This window comes from Panthera pardus, unplaced genomic scaffold (assembly GCF_024362965.1).
Source record: "Panthera pardus isolate Hobbes unplaced genomic scaffold, ASM2436296v1 HiC_scaffold_20, whole genome shotgun sequence".
In the NCBI taxonomy this organism is placed as follows: domain Eukaryota; kingdom Metazoa; phylum Chordata; class Mammalia; order Carnivora; family Felidae; genus Panthera; species Panthera pardus.
In genome coordinates, this window is record NW_026526766.1 from 12,699,998 (window position 1) to 12,727,793 (window position 27,796).

Below are 27,796 nucleotides of genomic sequence, written 5' to 3' on the forward strand. Positions count from 1 at the left end.
CCCGTTCATTCTTACTCTGTGCTCCCTTAGTACTCCACTTACTTTTGTTATTTTTTAGCAAATATTTATTAATTCCTGTGACATGACAAGCCTCATTTTTACCTGCATGCTGCTTTTTGTTCTCCTTGTGACCCATTTTCCTCGTTTTTTTTTTCATTTTTACTTTTCATAATTGAATTTCTTTTGTTTATTTGTAAGTTCTGATATCCTTCCTCTATTGAGAGACGAGAGGAAACCCTTATTTTAGTAGCAATTAGTGTGTAAGTTTCAGAACCCGGAAGGGATGGAAGTTGGAGTCTGACCTCGTAATAGAGACAAGTACTAAGACAGTGTCAAGCTTCTTTATACGTCGTTGGAATTCACTATATCTGACGTTGTTTCTTATGGCAAACTTTATACTTGTGGACCTGCCAAAAGGATATCAAAAGGGTTTTTTCATAGATTTGGTTTTTCCTGCACCTTGATTTTAGTATATGACTTAGTTTAAGCTAGTAGTGCATTAACTTCTGTTTTTTGAATTAATTGCAAGGAATATGAAAATGTCCGTCAGGAGTATGAAGAAGTAAAGCTAGCTCGAGACCGAGTGAAGGAAGAGGTCAGAAAACTTAAAGAAGGGCAGATCCCTATGACACGTCGAATTGAAGAAATTGAGAGGCAGCGTCACAGTTTGGAGGCTCGAATCAAAGAGAAGGTACTTCTATGGCTCATTTTTGGATTTTCTGTGTTTTATTTTAGCAAATACAAGAGCTCTTTTGCCATCTTTTAAGATATTTTGTAGATGGACTTGTAGCTTTCATCGTTTACATTCTCTGACTGAATTCGGCCACCACAGGGTTCTTAGGGTCTAATCGCCACATTTGGACAGTTGCTACTTTATGGAAATTCCAAGATACAAAAGGGAAAACTGAAATGTGATTATTTTAATTATAAGAGGATTCAGAGTCGTGTTCCTAGAAACATTGAACTCCTTTTGTGAGCGTATTGTAGAAAACCTTGTGTGTCTTAGAATACATAGTATTCTATGTATTCTATGCCATATTCTGTGGCATATGGAATATACTATTTTTTAAAAAATGTATTTAAAACATTTAAACCTAAGGGGTGCTTGAGTGGCTCAGTTGGTTAAGCAACTGACTCTTGGTTTGCCTGAGGTCATGATCTTGGGGTTTCTGAGCCGGTGCAGAACCTGCTTAGGATTCTCTCTTCCTTTCTTTCTGCCCCTCCCACGCACACACACACATTCTCTCTCTTTCGCGCGCGCTCTCTCTCTCTCTCTCTCTCAAAACAAATAAACTAAACATTTTAAACCTAAATTAAAAATTTTTATGGTCATGGCTGTTAACTTTAGGGAGATTTTGGAATCAGATGTTAAGAATGGTTTAAACTGTGGGCTCCTGCTGTCCTAATAGGATTATTTTTAGGATCAGATGAAATAACATGAGATAATAAATGTGAAGAAATAAAGAAAACATATGTATGCATATTGCTACAGCTGTTGTTAATATCAATAGGAATAACCTTTTATAGATTTGCAGGTAACTTAGTATTTTTGGTGATGATTATGAATTTGGTTTGAAAGAAATCATGAAAAAGCATTGTGGGTTAATTTAATATTTTGATGGCTGGGCCACATAATTTGCTTGCTTGAGATTTTAACTAAATTCCCCTCCTTCTGGTTCAATCTTACAGGCAACAGATATTAAAGAGACATCTCAAAAATGCAAACAAAAGCAAGATATTATAGAAAGGAAAGATAAACAGGTAAGATTTTGTATTGACATTTTTATTATGCTAATTTACCCTAACTTTTTTGTGTTCGGGTCTGGATAATGGGACGACTTTTTGTTTGGGAGTTGTTTAAAGTTTTCTTCATTCTCTGCCTCTTAATCTGTGAGGGATACTAAGATCTGGAAGTAGAGAAGTTGCACAGAGGGTAATTAGGAAAAATTCTCAAAACTACTTATCAATAAGCATTATGATCTTTGTAACTGGGTGGCTATAGTTTTTTAATGGTAAAATTGGATTTAGTTATCTCAGTAGCAGAAATTAAATTTTAAGAGATTCTGTTTATGTTAAGATAGGACATTACAAAGCTAATGCAGATTCTTTGTGCACAGGTGTGGGGCTTGATGCCAGAATTATTTTAGGATGACTATGCAAGAAGACGGGCTTTTTAGCTAAGAGATCCCCAGCTATATGTGGGGTTTTGTTCTTTAGAACCATTGAGAAACTAAAATGTGAATTACCTCTCTTAGGGAAAGGTGTATAACCTGAAGCATTCCTGGCAGTTGAAGCATTATGTTAATCTTCCAGTTTTCAGCCTCACCCTTTTTTCTGTGCCTTCATCTTCAAAGCCCAGGCAGGCACCTCTCATTTAATTTCTCCAGAGAATAAACCTCACATTTCCATGGCAGAAGCTAGGCCGTCCGTGTCAGGTGCTCAGGTTGTCTGTACGGATGGGGTGCAGGAGGTAGGGCAGGGCAGTCCTTTTGTACTTGCCATCTCCTAGTTGTTGAGAGTCTCTGGGATTTGTATTTTGGTTTTTGTTTTGGAAGAGTCGTCTTTTCCGTGTCCTTTCATGCCTTTTACCCTGTGGCTCTTAGACTAACTAAGCTGCTAAATTAGTTGTCCCTGTGCTGTCTCTCCTTTTCTGAATGTTATTGAAATCCCCCAATTGCTGGTGTCTCCTACCTTGTTCCCTCTATCCTTGTGGGAGTGAACCCTTTTTTTTTTAGAGTTTAGAAGGGAAAAGGCATAAAGATTTCATCTTTAAAACCCTGAACAGGAATACAGGTTGATAAGTTGTGTAATTAAACCATCCCTTATGTTTCTGTCACACATCTTACTTGGTATTTTAATATATTGCTGGATTCAACTAGAAAATCTTGTATTTAGGATTTTTCGCACCATGTCAGATTGGCCTAAAATTTTCTTTTGTTTCATCCTTAACTGGTTTTTCAGTGTTATGCTGACTTCTTAAATAGTTTAACACTCCTTGGACCAATATTGTCTTTTTTTTCCCTAATGTATTTGTTAGGGCTTGTCATTTTTATAAGTTATTTCATTTTTAACTTTTATTAACTTTTAATAAATAACATTTTAGGGTATAAATACTTTTCTCGTTATCACTTGGTTGTATCTCCTATGTGTTGATAAGTGCATTTCTTGCTTTTCCCTTTAAGATTTTATATTTTCAGTTTAATATTTTCATTCATTTAAGGTTATATAGGAGTTCATACTGTTTTAATGTCTATGAATATGTAATTTCAAAACCTTAATGTAGAATTCTAATTCTGTTCCTTGATGGTTAATAAATGTCGACTTAATTGTAGATATTTTGAGATCTGTTTGGACTTGTATATTTGGTTTTATACATGTTCTATATATATATTCAAAAAGAATGTGTATTCAGTCTTTAGGTGTGGAGTTTTATATGTGTGTGTGTATATATATTTATATATATGTATGAATATACTTACATATGTGTTAGAACAGGTTTACCATGCTTATATTATGCAGATGTTCTACATACTTTCTTACCTACCTGATTTATCCATTTTTAAAGTGAAATACTTTCTGTGAGTGTAGATATGTCTATTTTGCCTCAAAATTATATTAGTTTTTGCTTCCTAGATTTTAAAACTATGGTGTTTTGTTACTTCTGCATCATGTTTTGATTTATTTGATCTGGTATGAGTAGTATATACTGGGTTTTGTTTTGTAGTTTTTGTTAATTTCGTGTGTTGACACTTTTTCATACAGTAAGGGAGTTGAACCAGTTCCATTTACTGTTGTTTTCTACTTACTATGCTTTTTGTTTGATTTCTCCTGCTTCCCTTCCTACTTTCTGTTGCTGTTGATAAAGGTTTTCTTACTCCATTTTCCCCCTAAAGTTATATATTCTAAGCCTATTCTACTGATTACTCTCAAAGTTTAAATAACATGTTTTTCATAGTTATCAGCATTTGTATTCTTCCATTTAATTAAGATACTTTCTCTTCCTCCACTCCATGTCTGTACTCAGAAATTTTACTTGTCAGTTATTTAAAATGTTATTTTTTACCATCTGTGGTTATTTAGACTTAATATGTTTTATTGGCTTTTTCGATCATAGTACTTATATCATCCTTCTGCCTCTTAGGAGGTGGTTTTTTTGTTGTTTTTTTTCTTGCTGGATATTTTCTGTGGGTGTTCTAGAGATACGCTTTGGGTGATGAACTTTCTGAGGCCTAATGTGTTGGAAACTACATCTTTTGCACTCATTCTAGAATATTAATATTGATGAATCAAATTCTAAATTCTAAATTGTTTTTTCTTAACACTTTGACAATCTTTCCTGTGTGTCCCACGAGGTCCAGTATTGTTCCTGAGAAACAGCAGATATGAGAGATAGGCCCTTGAAGAAAAAAGAAGGGAAATTAAATTTGATTCTAAATGCTGTGAGAAACTCAGAGGGTGTTGGAGGTTTTTAAGCCAGAGAGAAACAGTATTTCATATATTTTTTAATAACATCCAGGATTGCCTTATGGAGAATGGATCATGTGGGACAAAAAAGTAGAGGGTTCAGTTATGAGGCTGCCGAGGTAGGCTAGGCACATGAGAACGGTGGCTTCCCCTCACGTGGTAGCAATTGACAAGCTAATTTAGAAAACTGAACCACAAAATTTGCTGAGGGAGTAGATAGAAGGATTGAATTGTGGAGGAATCAAGGATCACATCTAACATTTTCACTTCACAATTGGATGGATAGTTGTTCCTTGTACTGAAATGAGGATTGCAAAGAGGGGGGAAATGAAGAGTTCTGTTTGACTATAGAAAGTTTCATCCTTTTACTTTAAACCTATTTGTGTCTTCAAATCTAAAATGTGTTTCCTAGGGCACCTGGGTGGCTTAGTCGGTTAAGCATCCAACTTCGGCTCAGGTCATGATATTACTGTTCGTGGGTTTGAGCCCCACGTTGGGCTCTGTGCTAACAGCTCGGAGCCTGGAGCCTGCTTTGGATTCTGTGTCTCCCTTTCTCTCTGCCCCTCCCCTGCTCACACTCTGTTTCTCTCTCTCTGTCTCTCTTTCTCTCTCCCTCAAAAATAAATGTTGAAAAAAAAATTAAAATGTATTTCTGGTGGATCACGCCTTTTCCTTTGTCTAATTGAAATAAATATTAACATACAGTGTTATGCTGGTTTCAGGTGTACCACATACTGATTCAACAGTTCTGTATATTACTTCTTGCTTATCATAAGTGTAGTCATCACCTATCATCATATGATGTTATTCCAATATTATTGACTGTTTCCTTATGTTCTTTTCATCTCTGTGGTTTATTTTATAACTGGAGGTTTTTATCTCCTTAATCCCCTTTACTTCACCCATCACCCCACTCACTCCCTTTTGGCAACCACCAGTTTGTTTTTTGTACTTAAGAGTCTTTGTTCATTTGTGTGTTTTTTAAATTCCATATATAAGTGAAATCATATGGCATTTGTCTTTGACTTATTTCACTTAGCATAATGCCTCTAAGTCCATTTATGTTGTTGCAAATGGAAAGATCTCATTCTTTTTTATGGCTAAGTAATATTCTGGTGTGTGTGTGTGTGTGTGTGTGTGTGTGTGTGTGTTCGTTCTTTATCCATTCATTTACGGATGGACACTTAGGTTGCTTCCATATTTTGCCTGTTGTAAATAATGCTACAGTAAACGTAGGGGTGCATATATATTTTCAAACTGGTGTTTTCATTTTCTTTGGGTAGTGGAATTACTGGGTCTTACAGCATTTCTGTTTTTTATTTTTAAGTTTTCAGGGAACCTGTATACTGTTGTCCACAGTGACAAATCGTCGGCACCATTTTATATTCCTACCAGCAGAACACAATGGTTACATCCTTGCCAACGCTTGTTAATTGCCTTTTTGATACTAACCTTTCTGACTGGTGCTAAGTGTTCACTCATTGTGGTTTTGATTTGCATTTCCCCAATGATGAGAGATGTTGAGCACCTTTTTATTTATCTTTTGGCCATCTGTATGTCTGCTTTGGGAAAATGTCTGTTCAGGTTCTCTGCCCATGTGTTAATCAGGTTGGTTGGTTTTTTTGTAGTTTTTTTTTGGTGTTGAGTTGCATAAGATCTTTATATATTGGATATTAACTTCTTATCAGATTGGGTATTAACCTTGTATTGCATGCAAACATCTTTTTGTTCACTAGATTGCCTTTTTGTTTTGTTGATAGTTTCCTTCACTGTGCAAAAGCTTTTCATTTTGGTATACTAGTAGTTGTATTTGGTATACCAGTAGGCCCAATATTTATTTTTGCTTTTGTTTTCCCTTGCCTGAGGAGACATAGCCATAAATACCTTGCTGAGGACAGTGTCAAAAAAATTACTGCCTATGCTGTCTTCTAGGAGTTTTATGGTTTCAGGTCTTATATTTAGGAAATTTAATCCATTTTAGTTAATTTTTGTGTATGGTGTAAGGAAGCAGCCCAGTTTCATTCTTTTACACGTAGCTGTTGAGTTTTATCAACAGCATTTATTGAAAAGACTGTCTTGTCTTTATTGTATATTCTTTCCTCCTTTGTTGTAGATTGACTATATGGGTGTGGGTTTATTTCCAGGCTCTGTGTTCTGTTCCACTGATCAGTGTGCCTGTTTTTTTGGACTGGTACCGTACTGTTTTGATCACTATAGCTTTGTAGTATATCCTAAAATTTGGGATTGAGATACTTCCAGCTTTGCTTTCTTTCAAATTTTCTTTGGCTATTCAAGATCTTTTATGTTTCCATCCAAAGTTTAGGATTATTCTAATTCTGTGAAAAAATGCTCTTGGTATTTTCATAGGGATTGCATTGAATCTGTAGATTGTTTTGGACAACAGAACAATTTAATGATACTAATTCTTCCATTCCATGAGCATGGTCTGTCTTTCATTTGTGTCACCTTTGGTTTCTTTTATCAGTGTGTTATAGTTTTCAGAGTGTATGTCTTTCACCTCCTTGGTTAAATTTATTCCTCGGTATTTTATATTTTGGGGGTGCAGTTATAAATAGGATCATTTTCTTAATTTCTCTTTTTGCCCTTATATTAATAGTGTATGGAAATGCAACAGATTTCTTTATATTAATTTTGTATTCTGCGTCTTTGCTGAATTCACTTATCAGTTCTAACAGTTTTTTGGTGGAGGCGTTAGAGTTTTCTGTATGTTAGTGTCACGCCATCTGCAGATAGTGACAATTTTTACTTCTTTTACCAGTTTGGATGTCTTTTATTTTTCTTGTTTGGTTGTTGCAGCTACAACTTCCAGTATTATGTTGAATAAAAGTGGTGATAGTGGATGTTCTTTTCTTGTTCTTGATCTTAAAGGAAAAGCTTTCAGTTCTTCATCGAGTGTGATGTTAGATATGGGTTTTTCATAGATAGTCTTTATTATGTTATGTTTCTCTTTAAACATGAATGGATGTTGTATTTTGTCACATGTGTTTTTCTGCATATATTGAGATGGTGATAGGATTTTTATACCAGAGTATCACATTGATTGATTTGCGAATATCGAACCACCTTGCGTCCATGGAATAACTTCTACTTGGTCATGGTGAATGATCCTTTTAATGTGCTGTCGAATTTGGATTGCTAATACTGTACTTTGTTGAGGATTTTGCATCTGTATTCATCAGATACTGGCCTGTAGTTTTTTGGTTGGTTGGTTGGTTGGTTGGTTGGTAGTATCTTTGGTTTTGGTATTAGCGAAATGCTGGCCTCATAGAATGAATTTGGAAGTTTTATTTTCTGTTCCAATTTTTGGAATAGTTTGAGAATAGGTATTAACTCTTTAAATGTGTAGTAGATTTCACCTGTGAAGCCATCTGGTCCTGGCCTTGTTTGCTGAGAGATTTTTGAGTAGTGATTCAATTTCATTACTAGTGTTTGGTCTGTTTGAATTTTCTGTTTCTTCCTGATTTTGGGAAGTTATAGGTTTCTAGGGATTTATCCATTCCTCCTAGGTTGTCCTATTTGTTGGCCTACAATTTTTCATAATATTTTCTTATTTATATTTCTGTGGTGTCCATTATTTCTTTCCTTCACTTGAGATTTTGTTTGAGTCCTCCCTTTTTTTTTCTTGATGCGTTCAGCTAAAGGTTTATCGATTTTGTTTAATCTTTTCAAAGAACCAGGTCTTAGTTTCTTTTATCTTTTTTTATCTTTCTATATTTCATTTGTTTCTACTTTCATCTTTATTATTTTCTTCCTTTTACTAGCTTTGGGTTTGCTTTGTTCTTTTTCTAGCTTCTTGCAGTGTAAGGTTAGGTTGTTTGAGATTTCCTTGTGGAGATAGGCCCTGAATCACTATGAAATTCCCTCTTAGAACTGCTTTTACTGCGTCCCAAAGATTTTGGCCCATTGTGTTTTCATTTTCTTTTGCCTCTGTGTATTTTTTTATTTCCTCGATTTCTTGGTTGACCCGTTCATTGTTAAGTAACATTTTGTTTAGCTTCCATGTGCTTATGTTCTTTCCAGATTTTTCTTGTAATTGATTTCTAACTTTATACCATTGTAATCAGAAAAGGTGCTTGATATGATATGATTTCAGTCTTCTTAATTATTGAGACTTTGTGGCCCAATGTGATCTATTCTGGAGAATGTTCTGTGTGCACTTGAAAAGAATGTGTATTCTGTTTTCGGATGGAATGTATTGTATGTATCTGTTAGATCCATCTAATCTAAGTGTTGATCAAAGCTACTGTTTCTTGGTTGATTTTTTTTTTTTTTTTTTTTTTTTTGGTCTGGATGATCTTATCCATTGATGAGGTGTTAAAGTCCTCTACTATTAATTTCTCACTTTGTCTGTTAATCTTTACTTTATGTATTTAGTTGCTCCTTTGTTGGTTACGTAGTTATTTACAGTTGTTATATCTTCTTGCTGGACTGATCTCTTTATCAGTGTGTAGTGCTGTAGTTCTTTGTCTCTTGCTTTAGTATTTGTTTTAATGTCTGTTTTGTCTGATACACACACTGCGACCCTTGCTTTTTGTTGTTCTGCTTTATTTGCATGGAATATCTTTTTCCATCCCTTCACTTTGGTCTGTAGGTGTCTTGATGTCTGAGGTGAGTCTCTTAAAAGCAGCATATACATGGGTATTTTTTTTTTTTTAAATCCATTTAGTCATCCTTTGTCTTTTGACTGGAGTGCTTAATCCATTTACATTTGAAGTAATTATTGACAGGTATGTACTTATTGTTTTGTTTATATTGTTTTCTGGTTCTTTTTGTAGTTCTGTTCATTTCTTCTCTTGCTCTTATATTTTGGTTGAAATTTTTCTTTAGTGTTATGCTTGTATTCCTTTCTGTGTTTTTTTTGTGTATCTATTTTATTTTATTTTATTTTATTTTTTTTTTTTTTTTTTTTTTATTTTTGGGACAGAGAGAGACAGAGCATGAGCAGGGGAGGGGCAGAGAGAGAGAGGGAGACACAGAATCGGAAACAGGCTCCAGGCTCTGAGCTGTCAGCACAGAGCCCGATGTGGGGCTCGAACTCACGGACCGCGAGATCATGACCTGAGCCAAAGTCGGCCGCTTAACCGACTGAGCCACCCAGGCGCCCCTTTTGTGTATCTATTTTAGGTTTTTGATTTGTGGATACCACTGAGTTCATATATAGCATCATATGTGTGTAGCAGTCTATTTTAAGTTAGTGGTTCCTTAAATTCAGACACATTCTAAAATCACTACATTTTTGCTCCCCCTTTCACATTTTATGTATATGATACTGTACTTTACATCTTTTTATTTGGGTATCCCTTGACTAATTTTTGTAAGTGTAATTGATTTTACTACTTTTGTATTTTAACTTCCATACTGACTTTATAAGTGATTAATCTACCTTTTAGTAGATGTTTGCTTTTACCTATGAGACTTTTTTCGTTTCATCATTTTCTTCTAGTTATGGCCTTTTCTCACAACTTAAAGAGCTCCTGTTAAGTTTAGTGAGAACTCTATTAACTTTTGTTTGTGTGAAAAACTCTTTTCTCTCTCCTCCTATTCTGAATGATAACTTTGCTGGGTAGAGTATTCTTGGTTGTGAGTTTTTTCTTATCGGCACTTTGAATATATCACTGACCCTCCCTTTTGGCAGGCAGAGTTTCTGCTGAAAAATCACCTGATAGCCTTAGGAGGTTTCTCTTGTATTTAACTTTTCTCTTGCTCCTCTAAAAATTTTCTCTTTATCATTACTTTTTGGCATTTTAATTATTATGTATCTTGGTGTGGTCCTCCTGGGATTTATCTTGTTAGGGGCTGTCAGTGGTTCCTAGACTTGGATGTTTTTCCTTCCCCAGATTAGGAAATTTTTTAGCTGGTATTTTTTAAAATAAGTTTTCTGCCCCCTTTTTTCTCTTTTCTCTTCTCTCTCTCTTTTTAATGTTGACTTATTTTTGAGAGAGAGACAGAGACTGAGCATAAGTGAGGGAGGGGCAGAGAGAGAGGGAGACACAAAATCTGAAGCATGCTTCAGGCTCCGAGCTGTCAGCACAGAGCCCACGTGGGTCTCAAACCCACAGAACACAAGATGATGACCTGAGCCAAAATCAGACACCCAACCGACTGAGCCACCCAGCCGCCCCACTCTCTCTTCTCTTTCTGGGATCCCTATAATGTGAATGTTATTATGCTTAATGATGTTGCTGAGTTCCCTTAACCTAGCCGCATTTATATATTATTTTTTCTTTTTGATATTCAGCTTGATTGCTTTCCATTACCCTACCAGATCATTGATAACATCCTCTAATCTGTTGATTCCTTTAGTATATTTTTTATTTTAGTTATTAAATTCTTCTACTCTGTCATATTTTCTTTGTTGAAGTTCTCATTGAGATCATCTGTTTTCTGAAGTCCCAATTTTTGTTACCTTTGTTTTGAGGGTTGTTTTTTTTTTTAAGTTATTTATTTTGAGAGAGAGAGAGAAAGAAAGACATGAGCAGGGGAGGGGCAGAGAGAGAGGGAGAGAGAGAATCCTAAGTAGACTCCATGCTGTCGGTGCAGAGCCCAGTGCCTGGCTCGATCTCATGAACCATGAGACCTGAGCCAAAAAAACCTAGAGTCTGACATTTAACCAGCTGAGTCACCCAGGTGCCCCTAAATTCTTTATTAGGCATGTTGTTTATCTCCTTTGCATTTAGCTTTGTGAATTTTGTCTTGTTCTTTCATTTGGGACATACCACTATCTCATTTTGTCTTTTGTTTCTATGTATTAAGTAGGTCAGCTACATCTCCTAGTCTTGAAAGTCATGGCCTTGTGTAGAAGGTGGTCCTGTGGTACCCTATAGCGTAATCGCCCACTGGTCTCCAGAATTTGGTGTTCCAGGAGTGCCCTCTGTGTGGGCTGTGTATGCCCTGCTCTTGTGACTGAGCGTCTCTCACCTCTGGCCTTGCTGGCTGCAGTGACCCCAAATATTTGGTGTGGGTGCACTAGGCGGGGTTTGGTCCCTGCCCTGAGGCCTGAGGTTGCCTCAGGCTTGCTGGTGGGCAGGACTTGCCGGCAGCCTAGGTGTCTGCAGTTAACCTCGATTCCATACTTGCAGGAGCGTCAAAGGCCATAACTGGCTCCCTGCACAGCCAGCTAAGAGTCTGGGCTTCTGGAACTGCGGATGTGCAGGTGTGTGGGGTTATGTCCCCCCAGGGCAGGAGTCACTTTGGAGTGGCACCACTAACTGCTGGGGCTGTCCGCAGCATATGGTGGGTTAGGAGCAGTGGTTTGGGTGGGCTGGCCCCAGGAGACTGCTTGGGCAGAGCATGTGATGCTAGCAAGGTAGATGGAGTGTTAGTGCCGGCAGACAAGCTACCTAAACGGAGGGAATGGAAGGGCAGCGTCATCTGCGGCATCGCCAGCACTTTTGTTCCTCCAGAGATCTCCTGAAGATCCCTGCCCCTTCGGTACACATTCTAAGATTGGTCAGTAAATTCCCTTGTCTTACACCCCAGGTACTTCTCAAACTGCTGCTTCTGTACTGTCTTGAGCAGAGTTTTTTTTGTTATGCTGGTTCTTTAAGGGCACAGGCTGAATTTCCTCTTGCCCTCTGGCTCTTTCAGAGTTAAATTCTGCTGATTTTTTTTTTTTTTTTTTTTTACACACACGCAAATTGGAGAGGGGCAGAAAGAGAGGGAGACAGAATCAGACGCAGGCTCTAGGCTCTGAGCTGTCAGCGCAGAGTCCAACGTGGGGCTCAAACCCACGAACTGTTTGATCATGAGCCAAAGTTGGACGCGTAACCGACTGAGCCACCCAGGCGCCCCAAATTCTGCTCATTTTTACCATCTTCCCAGTTACCACATGTTACCGTCTTCCCAGTGCCAGGATTGGCTGGTGTGGAGTCTGATCCTCTCACTTCTCTGTGCTTGTAGGGTCCTTGCCATTTGTGGTTACTCCCTCCAGGGCTTTACTTCCCAGAAGTGTCTCTGCCCTTCCTCTCTTTTTTTTTTTTCCTTTAATGTTTGTTGATTTTTGAGAGAGAGAGAGAACTTGCAAATGCACACGAGTGGGGGAGGGGCAGAGAGCCAGGGAGACAGAGGATCTGAAGCGGGCTCCATGCTGACAGCAGAGAGCCCAACGAGAGGGCTCAAACTCCATGAACTGTGAGATCATGACCTGAGCCAAAGTTGGACGCTTAGCCAACTAAGCCACCCAGGTGTCCCCTTCCCATCATTTTCTCTGTGGCCTCCTCTTTTCAGTTGACTGTGGAAGATGTGTTTTGCTAGTCTTTCAGATTGCTTTCAGGGTTAGTTTCATAGATGTTACTGTTACCTTGATGTGTCTTTGGGACAAAATGAGCTCAAGATCCTCCTACCTAGCCATCTTCTGTATCCATTTTGCCTCTTCCTGCCTTTAATTGGGAGTGTTTAATCCATTTGATGTAATTACTGGCAAGGCAGCATTTTTGCTAATTTGTTTCCAGTGTATTTTAGGACTTTTTTGTTCCTCTAGTTCTCCATTACTACTTTATGTTAATAAGCATTTTCTGTTGTACCATTTAAATTCCCTTCTTTACCATGTATTTTTTGAGCTATTTTCTTTGTGGCTGCCTTTAGGATAACAGTATCTTAATTTATAGTAATCTAATTTATATTAATACCAACTTAATTTCAGTAGTGTGCAAAACTTTGCCCCTATATATAGCTCCATTCCATTCTCCCTCCTTTGTGCTGTTACTGTCCTACAAATTGTACTTTAATTAGTATAAGCCTGTTAGCACAGTTTATAATTATTTCTTCATGCAGTTTTGTTTTTGTAATGATGTTTGATTCTCTGACACCAGCCGTGTCCTACATTCAATTCAGTTTGGATACTAACTACCTGGAATTAGAGCAGACTCTATAAGCTAAGGGCTTGGTCCCATAGGACAGCCTTTGCTTCATATATTAGTCTCAAGGACCCAGGACCCAGGGCAAGATAAAAGATAAATCAGTCCTGGTACTGATAAAAAAGATACAGTTGGTCTTACTCCCTAGTTCCTGGTTTGGAGTTCTTAACATCTTTGAAATTGCCTGAGTGACAGGAGTATCTTTTGTTATTGATACCTGCACTTCTGCTGGACTTGACTACAAGTGCAGGGATTCCCACGGTCCCCCTTTAGGTTCTACATTCATTACAGTGACTCACAGAGCCCAGGAAAATGTTACACCTAACAATTCCCATTTTTTTGTTTTTTGGGTTTTTTTTTTATTTTTGGGGTTTTTTTAAATTTTTTAATTTTTAAAAAATTTTTTAATTTTTATTTTTTAATTAAAAAATTTTTTTAAATGTTTATTTACTTAGAGAGGAAGAGAGACCGAGCGAGTGAGCCAGGGAGGGGCCGAGAGGGAGACAGAATCCGAAGCAGGTTCCAGGCTCCGAGCTGTCAGTACAGAGCCTGACGTGGGCTCAAACTCTTGAACCGTGAGATCGTGACCTGAGCTGAAGTCGGACACTTAACTGTTTGAGCCACCCTGGTGCCCCAAGAATTTTAAATTTTTAATTAATCTCTACACCCAGTGTGGGACTTGAACTCAAAACCCTGAGATCAGGAGTCTCATGTTGTATCAGTTGAACCAACCAAGGTGCCCTAACAACTGCTGGTTGATTATAAAGGATACAACTCAGTAACAGCCAGATGGAAGAGATGCGTAGGACAAGATATGGGGGTGGGGTGTTCAGAGCTTTCGTTCACCTCTACTAGGTGCTTTGTCTTCCCGGCATATTGACCTCTTCACCAACCCAGAAACTCCAGAACTTTGTCGTTTTTATTGACATTTTATTATGATTTTTTATTGACGTTTTATTATGTAGGCATAATTGAATAAATTATTGGCCATTGGTAAATGAACTCCATCTCCAGTTCTTTTCTCCTCCAGGAGGTCAGGGCATGGGACTGAAAGTTCCAGCCCTCTGATCTTGTGGTTGATTCTTCGGACAACCAGTCCCCATTCTGAAGCGATCTCGGGGCCCTTCCAAGAATCATCTTATTGGCATAAAATCAAGCATGTTCAGACGTGCTCAGTATCAATAACAAAAGATACTCCTGCCACTCAGGCAATTTCAAGGATGTTAAGAACTCCAAACCAGGAACTAGGGAGTAAGACCAACTGTATCTTTTTTATCAGTACCAGGACTGATTTATCTTTTAAATCAGAAAAGAGAAAAAAAAGTTACAAACAACAGATACATTTTAACTATTTTGTATATTAATTATGTAGTTACCTTTACTGGTGCTCTTTGTTTCTTTGTATAGATTCAAGTTACTGTCTACTGTCCTTTCATCTTGGCATGAAAGACTGACTTTAGGATTTCTTGTAGGGCAGGTGTGCTAGTGATGAATTATCCCGGTTCCCATTTGTCTAGCAATGTCTTAAATTATTCTTTGTTTCTGAAGGATAGTTTTACTGGATACAGAATTCTTGTTTTTTTTTCCTCCCAGCGCTTTGAATATGACATCCTGTTGCCCTCTAGCCTCCTTGGTTTCTGATGAGGAAGGAGTCAGCTGTTAATCTTCTTGGGGATCCCTTGTACTTGATGAGTTACTTTTATCTTGCTTTCAACGTTTTGTCTTTTAGCAGTTAACAATGATGTTTTTCACTTTATCCTACTGGGAAGTTATTTAGCTTTTTGGATATGCAGATTAATGTTTTAGATCAAAGTTGGGAAGTTTGGGGTTTTTAATTTCCTCAGGTAGTCATTCTGCCTGTTTTTGTTCTCTCCTGAGATTCCTATTCTGCGTATTTCGATCTACATGATGGTACACTTTGATACACATTTTATTCATTTGTTTTCTTTTCATCAAACTGGATAATCTCAAGTGACTGATGTTCAGTTTCCCTTTGTTTTGCTTATTCAGATCTGCTTTTAGCTCCACTAGTGATTTTTTTATTTCAGTTATTGTACTTTTCAACTCCACAGTTTCTAGTTGGCTCTTTTTTATACTTGATTCCTCTATTAATCCTCTATTCATTGAGACATTATTTGCTTGTCTTTAGTAATCTAGACATGGTTTTCTTTAGTTCACTGAAAACATTTTTAAAATAGTTGTTGTAAAGTCTTTACTTTGTAAGTCTATTTCTGGACTTCCTCGGGGATATTTTCTATTGACTGCTAATTTTCTGGTGTATGACCTATATTTTGTTTTTGTTGAAACTGGCAGTTTAAATAGCATGATATGGCAACTGAAATCATTTGTCCTTCCCTCCCCAGGCTTTTGTTGCTGTTTGTTGATGATGTTTTTGTTGCTGTTGCTTTAGTTACTTTCCTAACTGATGCTTTGAAATTTGTAGTTTTTGTTGTGCATGACAACGGAAGTCTGTGCTGAGTTAGTATACTGGGCAGATATTTCCTTAAATGATTGCAACCACTCTGTCTCCCAGTCTTTGTTGATTGAGTGTCTCTTCATGCATGTTGGGTCACACCTTCAACACATAGCAGGGCAGTGTTTTTACTTTCCACCAAGATTCAGTAAATGCTCCCTGAGTTGTTGCAAACTTTGGTTAATATCCAGTGCTAGTTTACAGCTCTGTTTTGGGTTTCACTTCCTACTTGCACATAGCCTCAAGGTGAGACATTCTTTGTGTGCACAGAGCCTCTGTGAGAGCTTAGGGTCTCCTCCAGTCTTTCTGGAGAATGTGTACCATCCTAGGCATGCGCACTGTCCTACTCATATAGCCTTCTAGATTCTCAGGAGCTTCCAGAGTCTGCTATGGGTGTCCTCTCCAGCTTTTTAAGTTTTTTTGGTTAGCTTTGCCACAACTGTTATTCGTCAGGAAACAACTGTGGTGTTAAAACACTGGCCACTGATTGTCTTTGACAAATGCCTTCAGGGGAAAGACTTCCAGCTGTGGTGGAGTCACATCAAAAAAAGACAACCTTTGCAAGTAAGGTTTTCGAGTAAGTGCCGATGGATCAGATAATGGCACTTATCTGAGAATGAGAGCTTGAAAACTTTCTAACCTTGTTCTGACCTCTACAGTGGCCATTAAGTAGCTGATTTGATTTCACTGTGATTGTGGGCAGTTGATTTTCAGGGCTGCCAGCGAACTGGAAGGGAATAGGACATGTTTAAAATCCCACACATCTTGGGGCACCTGGGTGGCTCAGTCGGGTAAGCGTCCGACTTCAGCTCAGGTCATGATCTCAGGGTTTGTGAGTTGGAGCCCCACACCGGGCTCTGCGCTGACAACTCGAGGCCTGGGGCCTGCTTCGGATTCTGTGTCTCCCTCTCTCTCTCTTTCTCGCTTTCTCAAAATAAACATTAAAAAAATTTTTTTTTTAATCCCATACATCTTGCTGTTTTTACCAAGATTCAGGCATTTTTCTTGAATAAACAGTCTCCAGGTTATTATAAGCCTTTGATTAAATTCCAGAATTTCAAAAAAGTTAATTTTGACAACATTTGTCAGTGCTTTCATTGCTTTTTTGGAGGAGAGGATTTTCAGTTTGATTTTGCCATTCCTGGTGATTTCGAAATCTTTTCTGTATCTATAAAAAAATGTTGCTGGGATTTTAATAGGAATTGCATTAAACGTGTATATCAGTTTGGGGAGAATTGAAACCTTTACTTTATTGGGTCTTCCAGTCTTTCAACATGGTATGTCTCCATCTATTTAGATCTTTTATTTCTTCAGTGACCACTGTGTAGTTTTCAGCATGCAAGTTCTCTGTGTTTTGTGAGATTACACCTAAGTATTTTTTTCTCTCCCTTTCTGTTTTTAAAAAATAGAGTCCCTGGGATTTTCTGCATAGGCAATCATGTCATCTACACATGGAGACAGTTTTTTGTTTTTTGTTTTTTGTTTTTTTTTCTGATTTGTATGCCTTTTAATTCCTTTCTTGCCTTACTGCACTGGCTAGAACTTCCCGCACTGTGTTGAATAAGAACGGCAAGAGTGGACATCCTTACCTCATTCGTGATCTTAAGAGGAAAGCAGTTTGTTTTTTATCATTAAGTGTATTGTTACTGTAGGTTTTTTTTATAGATTTTTTTAATCAAGTTTGGTAATTTTCACTCTATTCCTATGTTTCTGGGGGTGTTTATCATTGAGTGTTGGATTTTGTTAAGTGCTTTTTTTTTTTTTTTTTGGCATTTGTTGATATGATAGTGTTCATGTTCACCTTTAGCATTGCATTACCTTGACCTTGATTTTTTTTTTTTTATCATCAAATCAACCTTACATCCATGAAAATCCTTCTTGGTTGTGGTATATAATTTTATAATTGTTGAATTCTGTTGACTAACAGTTAAAGGATTTTTGTGTCTGTGAGGGATATTGCTCTGTAGTTTTCTTTTTGTACCATCTGTTTTTGGTGTCAGAATACTAACTAGCTTTATAAGATAAATTTGGAAGTGTTTCACCTCTTCTGTTTTTTTGTTTTTTTTTTTTTTTATAGAAGAGACCGAAGAATTGGTGTTAATTCTTTAAACATTCTGAATAATTCTCAAATGACACTATCTGGGTCTTTAAGATTTTGGCGGAGGGAGGGGGGTTAAAATTATGAATTAAATTTAATTAAGAGCTATTCAAATAATCTATTTCATATTTAATGAGTTGTGGTAGTGTTTTTTGAGGGATTGATCTGTTGTGTCTAAGTTGTCAAATTTGTGCAGAGTTTTTTACTATCCTTTTGATGCCTGTAGTGATACAGTCATACTCCTATTTCATTTCTGATATTGGTAATTTGTGTCTTCTTTTTGGGGAGGAAAGGCAATCTTGCTAGAAGTTTATTAATTTTATTGGTTTTTGCAAAGAACCAGCTCTTTGCTTCATAGATTTTGTTGTTCTCTTTTTAATTATATTGACGTCTGTTCATATCCTAATTATTTCCTCTTTTCTGCTTGATGTGGGTTTATTTTGCTGTTTTTCCGGGTTCTTGAGGTGAAATCTCAAGATTACTGATTTGAGACTTTTGTGTATGGACTTAATGCTATAAACTTGCCTCTTGTCACTGCTTTAGATGTGTCCACAAATTTTGATACTTTGTATTATTATTTTTGTTTAGTTTGATGTACTTTTTCACTTTTCTTGAGACCATAATTTATTCACCTATTGATGGACATTAAGATTGTTTCTGGTTTGGGGCTATTACCAGTAAAGCTGCCATGAGTATTCTTGTGCAAGTTTTTGTATAAAATATATGCTTTACTTTTCTTTGGTAGTTTCCTAAGAGTAGAATATCATAGGTATATATTTTACTTTTGAAGGAATTAACAACATGTTTTCCAAAATGATTGTAATTTATTGTAGTTGTCATTGATAAAAGTTGCCTTTTGATGGCTTGGAATTTTTAAAACATGGTCCTTCACCATAAGTAATTAGAGAGACACTGCTTGAAATGGCCTCCTTTAGATGTAGGTAGCTACAAGGACTGTCCTTGTACAAGATAAAATGGAGTGAGTATAGATGGAGATACAGTGATGGGTTTTAAAGCAGGAATTTTAACTATGCTGTTAATGAAGTGTGAGACAAGGTCATCAGCTGAGTGAGCAGAGGGCCTGCAGCAATAAAGGATTGAGGAAGGTGGAAGACAAGATGTGAAGTCACTTGAGAATGAGCACACATTGATCAGAGAAATGTGATAGGTGTGTCTGGTAGTTTTGAGTTTGTATTTAAGTTTTGTGGCCATCAATTCAAAGTGAGACACCTTTTTGGAGAGTTTCTTCAATTAGTTCAGCCTTTTGGACAGAGATAGACAGAAGGTATGTAGTTAGGTTTGATAGAGACTATGCTTTTTTTTCGTGGCTCATGTGACATAGGAATGGTGGAGGAACAAGAGGTCTTCGCAGTGGGTCCTGTACTGGGTTGTGGAACCTCAGGAGGTTAAAAAAAGAAATGAAGGGGATGATGGATTGTGAAAAGATAGTAGGGTCACTGCATTACAGGACTCTGTGGGGTCAAAGAATAGTGTGAATAATACCACAGTGAATAAAATGCAGGTAAAGGGGACTGGAAGAACAGGATTGTAGAAATGGTTTTCAGGTGGATGATTTTGGGTGATTTACATGATTTGAAGTATAACCATAGGAGAAGGTAGCTGCAGAGGGGTTTAGGAAAAGATGGTTGAAGTTGAAGTCCAGGAACACAAGGACCAAAGATTGATTTTCTATATAATGATAGGAAAGCAGTGAGTGGGGAGCTACAATCATCAACGAATGGAGTGATGAAGGTTTTTTGAGGGAGGTAGTTAACACAGCAACAGAGCTAAGGGTGGTAAAGCCTGATACCATGGTCTTCAAGGGAATTCCAGTGGGGCTCAGTTAATGGAAGAAATAGTACAATGGGGATTCATGAGGATTAACACCCTCTCCCCACCTCTGAGTCCTGAAGCAGTCTGAAGGATTATGGCAGGAGAAGGTCTAGAGAGGGCTCTAGAAGTGTCTTTCAGGAATAGCCAAGTGTCAGTTGGAACAATAGAGAACATTCACGGAAATTGAAGATGATGAGTATGGGATTAGCATGGAAGTTTCTTGGATGAGAGTGACACATGAATTAGAGTTCAGAAAACTTACTGGAAGGGCAGGGATATTGGGCTGCTTCCCAGTTTTTCGTCAGACAAAGACCTCTTGGTACAGATTTCTTTAGTAGTCCAGTGATTTTTGGTAGCTTGGTGGGTCTGTTTTGCTGGGAGTGCAAAGGTTTTGTTAAATTTCTTGTCCCTTTTTCATGGAGCTGGACTGCCTCATGTATTTGGTGATTCTTAATTCTGTACCTGTTAATTCTCATTGCCTTGGACTTCATGGATTTCCAGCCCAATGGTGTGGCTTCTTGTCTCCTTCCTTCTTTTACTCCTATTGGACATTGTGAACTTTAAGGCACAGATATGTCTCTAAATTTTTTCATATATTTCCATCTTCTCCATGTTTGGTATGGAGAGGTGATTTTGGCATATTTCAGTTTGTTATCGTGACAAAGTTAAATTTTTAGAAAGGAAAAAGTTGATACCAACCCAGATGTCCAACAATAGGGAATAGGACAAAATATCCATAGATATTATATCCAATGAACATTACACAGAAACCAAAATTTTGTTTTACCAAGGACATGGGAGAAATGAGAAACTGTTCTCAATACATATTTAGTGGTGTCATTTAATAAAACGTATGTTCTATAGAAAGATGTAAATAAGTAGGTATTAAAATGGAAGTGTTTAAGGACATTGAGATTATAGATGATTTTTATTAAGTTTCTGTTTTCTATATTTTCTATAATGAATATGTTCCTACTTTTATAATGGGGAGGAGGTAAGGGAGTAAATATGACTTGGAAGGAAAGCAAGCTAACAAATTATGTGATATGTTAACCTTAATTACTATAATATGAAATTCTGTTTCTGTAAAAAAACAATAGGTTGTATACATGTACGTGTGTGTGTCTTAAAAATCTTAGCTCTAGGTAGGCTTTATATGGTTTTGATAAAAATCTAGCAGATATGATTTTTTGTTTTTGTTTTTTAATAATTTACCCTGAATATAAGTCAGCAAATCTAAACATGTAGATTGACAGTTAAAATCTCAAAATATTAATTTCAAGTAATAGTAGTAAATAATTTTGTTGAAAGACAATAGTTAATTTCAATTTAAAATTAAGGGTTACATAATCATAATCATTTGTATTCCTGCTTAATTGAAAGTCTGTCATATACCATATAAATGCTGTTTTAATTTCAGTCTTCTGGTGTGTAGTATGCATTGACTTCCTGTCTGTATTTAGAAATCTGCTCATTGGCTTTATAAATATTTTGTTCATTGAGCACATATTTAATGAGTGCTGACTGTAAGCTAAGCTTTGCTCTAGGTACGTAGGATATATTAGTGAACAAATGAAGATAACCCAGGTGGTCTGGTAGGAATAACAGCCCACAACACAATACCTTTTAGTGAAGAAAACACCTGTGTACTTAGATAGTTTGCATTTTAAAGACTGTATTACTATAAAAGTCTTGTAAAGCAGTACTAACCTACTTTTGTTTTATTAGATTGAGGAACTGCAGCAGGCTTTAACAGTAAAACAGAATGAAGAACACGATCGCCAGAGGAGGATAAGTAACACTCGGAAGATGATCGAAGATTTGCAAAATGAACTGAAGACCGCAGAAAACTGTGAGAATCTTCAGCCCCAAATTGATGCCATCACAAATGATTTGAGACGAATTCAAGATGAAAAGGCATTATGTGAAGGCGAGGTGATCGATAAGCGAGGAGAGAAGGAAACCCTAGAGAAGGAGAAAAAGAGTAAGTTTTATTAAACTTAGTGTGAAGAGATGTTTATAAAATGGAGATCTGTTTCTGTTGATGGACTTTCTTCTTCCCCTGGAACCAGGTCTTTACCTGCTCAAATCCCTTTGTTGAGGAATCTCCCCTTGGGTTTTCCAAATTGATGCCTTAATTACCTAGATGTATTATATACCGTGCTTTGCCACTGGCTAACCACTGTCTTATGTCAGATAATGGTGGTTGATTTAATTCTCCAAAAATGCTTTCCTTTATTTTCTTCACAAAGTCCTCCACCATTGTTTATCAGATCAGATTTAAGCTCTTCATAACCTTCCATTAACTTTGCCCCTTCAAACCTGTCCCAAATCATCTTTGCTTTTCTTTCCTGTAGACCATGAAAATAGATTTATAACATGAGTCACATAAAACAGGTCTTAAATTTTATCTGCTCAGTGTATACAACTAAGATCAGTAAAAAAGAACAAAAACCCCTAACTTGGTCTGTTTATCAAAGTACGAGATGTGTGTGGTTAAAAAAAAAAAAAAAAAAAAGAAAAACTAGAACAAAAGTGTGGCCCAACCTCTTTCAAACCTCCAGACCTGCTCTCAGGACAAAGCATGTTTAACTACCTGGCAGTGTTTTCTAATAGACCTTCATTTATATTTTTATCATGTTCTTGTTTTGCCCTGGCTAGATTAATCAACTTTAGACATTATCTTTTGATGTTTTGTACTTTGGATTTAGATTCCTGGTCATAACATCTCCTGTCCCTATTGTAATTCCTTAAGTGGCATTATTGTATTAATACTAATTACTAATCTTTAACATTGATTATCGGTTAACTATAGTATCTTTAAATCTTTTGTCATTTAACAGTTGTCAGTATTGCTTGAGTGTATACTTTGTCAGCTAAAAATACCGATACTTTCATCCTGTTTACTTTTCACCCTTCTGACACTCTTAAGTTCTCTAATTTGGTCTCTTGAAATTTCTTTCAAGGCTGAAAACATTTTATTGAGCACCATATCAAGTTTTATGGGCTCTGTTTATGGGTTAATTCTAAAAGCTAGAAATATCAAGTATTACTTGTTACTACAACAGTGAAACTTATTCACAGAAGAGCCAGGTAGTACATTTTGATCTGATTTCCTTTTATTGATATTTTTTATTATTTTTTTAAATGTTTATTTTTGAGAGGGAGTGCAAGCAGGGGAGGATCAGAGAGAGAGGGAGACAGAGGATCTGAAGCAGGCTATGTATGCACAGTTATGCGCTAACAGCAGAGAGACCAATGTGGGGCTTGAATTCGTGATCCACAAGACCATGACCTGAGCTAAAGTCTTATGTTTAACTGACTGAGGCACCCAGGCACCCTGATAGCTTTTTTAAAGGTTTTAGTTTTCCTTCAAAAACAAAAACAGAAAAACATTTGCTGTAGCGTTTCCTTAAAAAACAATTGAGGTGCCTGGCTAGCTTAGAGCAAGTGACTCTTGATCTCAGGGTTGTGAGTTCAAGCTCCATGTTGGGTGTGCCGCCTACTTAAAAAACAAAAACAATTAGGCATTCTTGTGAGTTCTGGAGACCCCATCCCCCTCCTTCCACCTAAATGGATTGTTTTCAAAGCCTCCCATGTGTCTGCCATCTGGGATTTGTCACAGATCCTTGTCTGTATTGGATAAAACTATTCCGTGTCTTTTTCTTGCATTGTTCCATTATACATCTTTGGGTAACCTTGTAAGAAGAGATATTTGGAATTTAATTACAGATATCTGGGATTTAATGACAACACCTTCATTTCATGGTCCCCTTTTAACCTGGTTTTGTTGTATATATGACTCTAGGTTGAAAATAATTTTTCTCTCCGAAGTTTGAAGGCCTATTGCAATCACCTCATGTTAGGAAATATAGCGATTTCTTAATCTTCTTTATGTGGCCTATTTGTTTTTGATAGCTTAAAGATCATTTTTTTATCCCAAGTGTTTGGAAATTTGATAATAATTTCTCCAGGGTTTTGCTTTCTCACTGTGTTGGGTACTTGCTGAGTGGTGCTAACTTTGAGATCTAAGATACCCTTTTGTATTATTTAATGCAGGTTTTCAAAGATATACTTTGTTTTCCTTTTTTAGGCGTGGGTGATAATATTGTACGATTTGACAATCTTATGAATCAAAAGGAAGATAAGCTGAGACAGAGATACCGTGACACATATGATGCTGTTTTATGGCTAAGAAATAACCGGGACAAATTTAAGCAAAGGGTCTGTGAACCTATAATGCTCACGGTAAGAAATTTTGTTTGTCTTGGTAGCATCTGTTAGTTTTATTATTGCAATCGTTATAGATTTTTGTTGTTTTAAGAATTCTTAGTTTTATTAACAACATGCTTTTCTATTATCAGACTTGTGGCAGTTGGTAGGCTGCTGAATCCATACCTGAGTTTTCTAAAGGGCCCTTGACCAACAATAGGAAAAGTAGGAAACTTAGCTTATTGACCAGGAATCACTTATAAAATTAGTTTGGTTAGCTAGTTCCTTCTGGCTGTTGTTGTTCTTAGGTTAGATAGCAGGCAATAGATTAAATGCTGCCAAAGGGCTGGAAACTATTGTAAATAACTATGTTGATATGGGGGAACTGATAGAAGACAGAAGAGAGAGAGAATTACCTACAAATATTAGCATTCTGAGAATTCTGAGAATGAAACCAGCATAAACCTTTGATAGCTCTTTTTGATGATCATGGGTCATTAAGAAGAAGGTAAGCTATATTTAGCAAATCATTTAATGAAGTGTGGCTTCATTGGAATTTAGATGGAATGGCTAGGACAATTTCCATCTAAAATATTTAAAATAATAATTTTGGCCGTGGAAAGGGAAAAGAAAGTAAACACCACAGTCTTTGGTAGTGATATATTAGGTATAATATGAACGTAAAACTTACACCAAAATGACTTAAGGATTGTTTTTGCTGGGTAATTTTTTTTTTTTAACTTTAGAAAAGAATGCACTATAGATCCTTGCAGGATTCATGAAAACTTCTATTTTCTGTAATTCGTGTTTGTGTTATCCTTTATTTAAAATCATTTCATGTAGTTTTTTATATCTTAGATTATGTTAGCAAAATTAATATGCATAATACTGTATTCTCTTCTTGCTCAGGTATGTATTATTAGAGTATTTTTGCCAGATCAAGAAGGGAATATCTATTTTGGATGCAGACATTATTGTTTTGATTAATCTGGTAAGGACTGAAAGAAAATATAAGAAAATATTTTGATCCTTAATAAATTATAATGCAAATAATTGTCAACAGATTTTTGTTAAAATGTCAACCTCAAAATTATAATTCACAACGTTAGTAAATTTGCCATCCTTCTATCATTTCATCTCCTATCAGTAGCCTGTCACCAAGAGGGATTACTAGCAGGCATATATTTACATTACAAATTACATTCGAATCTTTGAGATGAAAAGATCTACCCTTCTTTTTTTTATCCTTTCTGAAATAACCCTTCACCTTTCCTACCACCTTCTTCCAACTGTGTTGCTCCCCTAGCCCCATCTCGATACACACACTTACCTAACCCTCCAATATCTAGTTGAAATGTCATCAAGGTAGGCAAGTTAACAATATATCAACTTAAAATTTTAGTCATATAAGTTGTCAACTAGCAGTCCATTTCCAGGAGTTATTTCTGACCATTCCAATCTACGATGGGAGAAGTGTGCAAAGATTTGTTTATAGTTCTGTTCCTCACAGCAGTGTTTATAATACTGTAATGGTGGTGGGACAGAGAATGAAATTCCCAAAGCTGTTGTTTGGTCATGCAAATTACTGTACATCAATTGAATGGAATACTATGCAGCCATTAAAAATGTCATTCTAGGTCTCTTGATATAAAAGGACATTTATGACTTATTAATGAATTATAAAGCAGGTTATAAGATAGGATGTATAGAAAGATTTTAGTTTTTTAATGTTTACTTGTTTTTGAGAGAGAGAGAAAGACAGAGCTTGAACTGGGGAGGGGCAGAGAGAGAGAGAGGGAGGAGACATAGAATCTGAAGCACGCTCCACCTTCTGAGCTGTCAGTATAGAGCCCAATGAGGGGCTCAAGCCCACCAGCCCCGAGATCATGACCTGAGCTGAAGTCAGATACTTAGCTGACTGAGCCACGCAGGCACCCTGAAAAAGAGTGCATTTTAAAGAGCTGAAACACAAGTCTGCCATCAGCCACCACATCACCTTGGAGTGCTGTGCCTCCTCTGTCTACCTCTCTGTGTCTTTACTATGTCGCAAAGACGTGGCCTTGAAGAACTTAGCCAGGTATCTTCTTTACCAAAGAAGCTAGTGACAACGTGATGAAATCTTCCTTCAGGATGTCACGAGGCCAGAATGAGTGCAATGCAGTTTGCATTCTACCTGGGGAGAAACGTGTGATTTAGTCACTCCTGGAAGTGCCCCAACTGGGCGGGGATAGAAATAACCCCCCACCTGTGTGACTTAATTTTGATACTCACTGTCTCAATGAACAAGTGAAATTCTTCAAAGAAATCAATGACCACGTAACCAACTCACACAAGACGGAGGCCCAAAGATGTGACATCTGTTACAGGAGAGAGTGATAAGGAGAGCTGAGTCTTAGGCTGGCTTATCCACAACTATTTTAAAAAGGTGACTTCCAGCAGTCATATTGGGGTTACTTTAACACTTTCTAAAAGTTATAGCTAATGCCCACTTAAATTTTCTTTCATTTATACCATTCCTTCTAATGAAGTAATTTGGTACCAAAAAATATTGTGAAACAGTAAACACTAACTTGGTATAGTGTCTATGTCCTGGTGATGGTATTAATTTTTTTGTTCGTCTATCAGTTTTCCCATTCTTATGCTAATTGATATTTTATAATTTAAAATACTAATATTTGCCAACATTTACATGATAAGCATTGCACTAAATTTTTTTTTCTGTCTTAATCCTTTTATTCCTGAGATACAGACTATTTTGCTATACCCATTTTGGTAAAAAACTAAAATTTTCAGAAATTTAAGTTGTACCTGATTTGAAGCAACATCTGTCTGACCCCAGAGACTTAGCTCTTAACTAGTATGCTATATTTTATATATAGTACATATACTTTTTCTTTCATAAATCTTTATTTTTTCAAGTACACTGATTTCCATCTGCTGAAGGTAATCTATCCCAGCTCCCAAAATTCCGTAGATAGCACTTTTTATGCATCTCTGTTATAGAGCTTTATCTTGTGTTCTGCTTTTCAACATACTTACCATCTGCAAAAAATAATAGCGTAGTCTTTTTGAAACAATCTGTTTTCTTGACCAATCTTAGTATTTTCCATAGCATTGAGTGTCACATGCAGAAGTGCCTGATTTGTTAATATTTTAAAAATAAATCTTAAAGTTTCTGTTCTGGTGGTACAAGCCTAGGATTTCTCTTGCAAACACTGTTAAAATTCATTCAGAGCAAGTTTTTTTTTTTCATTGTGTTTTTGAACTGATTGGTTATTGCCGTGTATAGTATGAATTCCTCTTGAAGATTAAGAAGAAAAATACTAAAAGTGTGGGGATAGAGGAGAAATGTTTATACTCTTAGATTACAATCTAAGCCTATTTCAGAGGTTTTTAATGAGTGGACTAGAAAGGAACTTCATTATTTCTTGAATAGTATCAAATTGATAAGCTTCAGGTACTCATTCGAGTGTTGGCTTTTGTTTTACTATGTATTGAATGTTTCTGGGTACTAACTTATAGAGGTGTTGAAATGTTGTCTCAGTACAAAGTGTTTTTCATTTTTTTCCCTGAAGTATTTAATCTGACTAAATACATCTAAGTAAAACTAATGTTCTTGCAATCAGTTTGGATTTCATGAAAATCAACTTATATTTTCTTTTCATTTTGTTTAGATCAATATGAAAGATAATAAAAATGCCAAATATATTGAAAATCATATTTCATCAAATGACTTAAGAGCTTTTGTATTTGAAAGTCAAGAAGATATGGAGGTTTTCCTCAAAGAGGCAAGTAACCATCATAATACTTTGATTCATCTGGTGCTTACCCTCTAGTGCT

At 36.6% G+C, this 27,796-nt stretch overlaps 1 protein-coding gene across 5 annotated transcripts in view; it reads left to right on the forward strand.

Annotated features, from left to right (window-relative positions):
• Window positions 1-27,796, forward strand: part of SMC5 (structural maintenance of chromosomes 5) — a 92,266-nt gene that overhangs the window by 28,426 nt on the left and 36,044 nt on the right. For all 5 annotated transcript variants that reach the window (XM_019463624.2, XM_053907797.1, XM_019463623.2 and 2 more), the window contains 5 exons: window positions 530-691; window positions 1,690-1,761; window positions 21,473-21,728; window positions 23,838-23,992; window positions 27,631-27,744. In XM_019463624.2, the coding sequence (XP_019319169.1) occupies window positions 530-691; window positions 1,690-1,761; window positions 21,473-21,728; window positions 23,838-23,992; window positions 27,631-27,744 (759 nt within the window). The remainder of the gene's footprint in view (window positions 1-529; window positions 692-1,689; window positions 1,762-21,472; window positions 21,729-23,837; window positions 23,993-27,630; window positions 27,745-27,796) is intronic.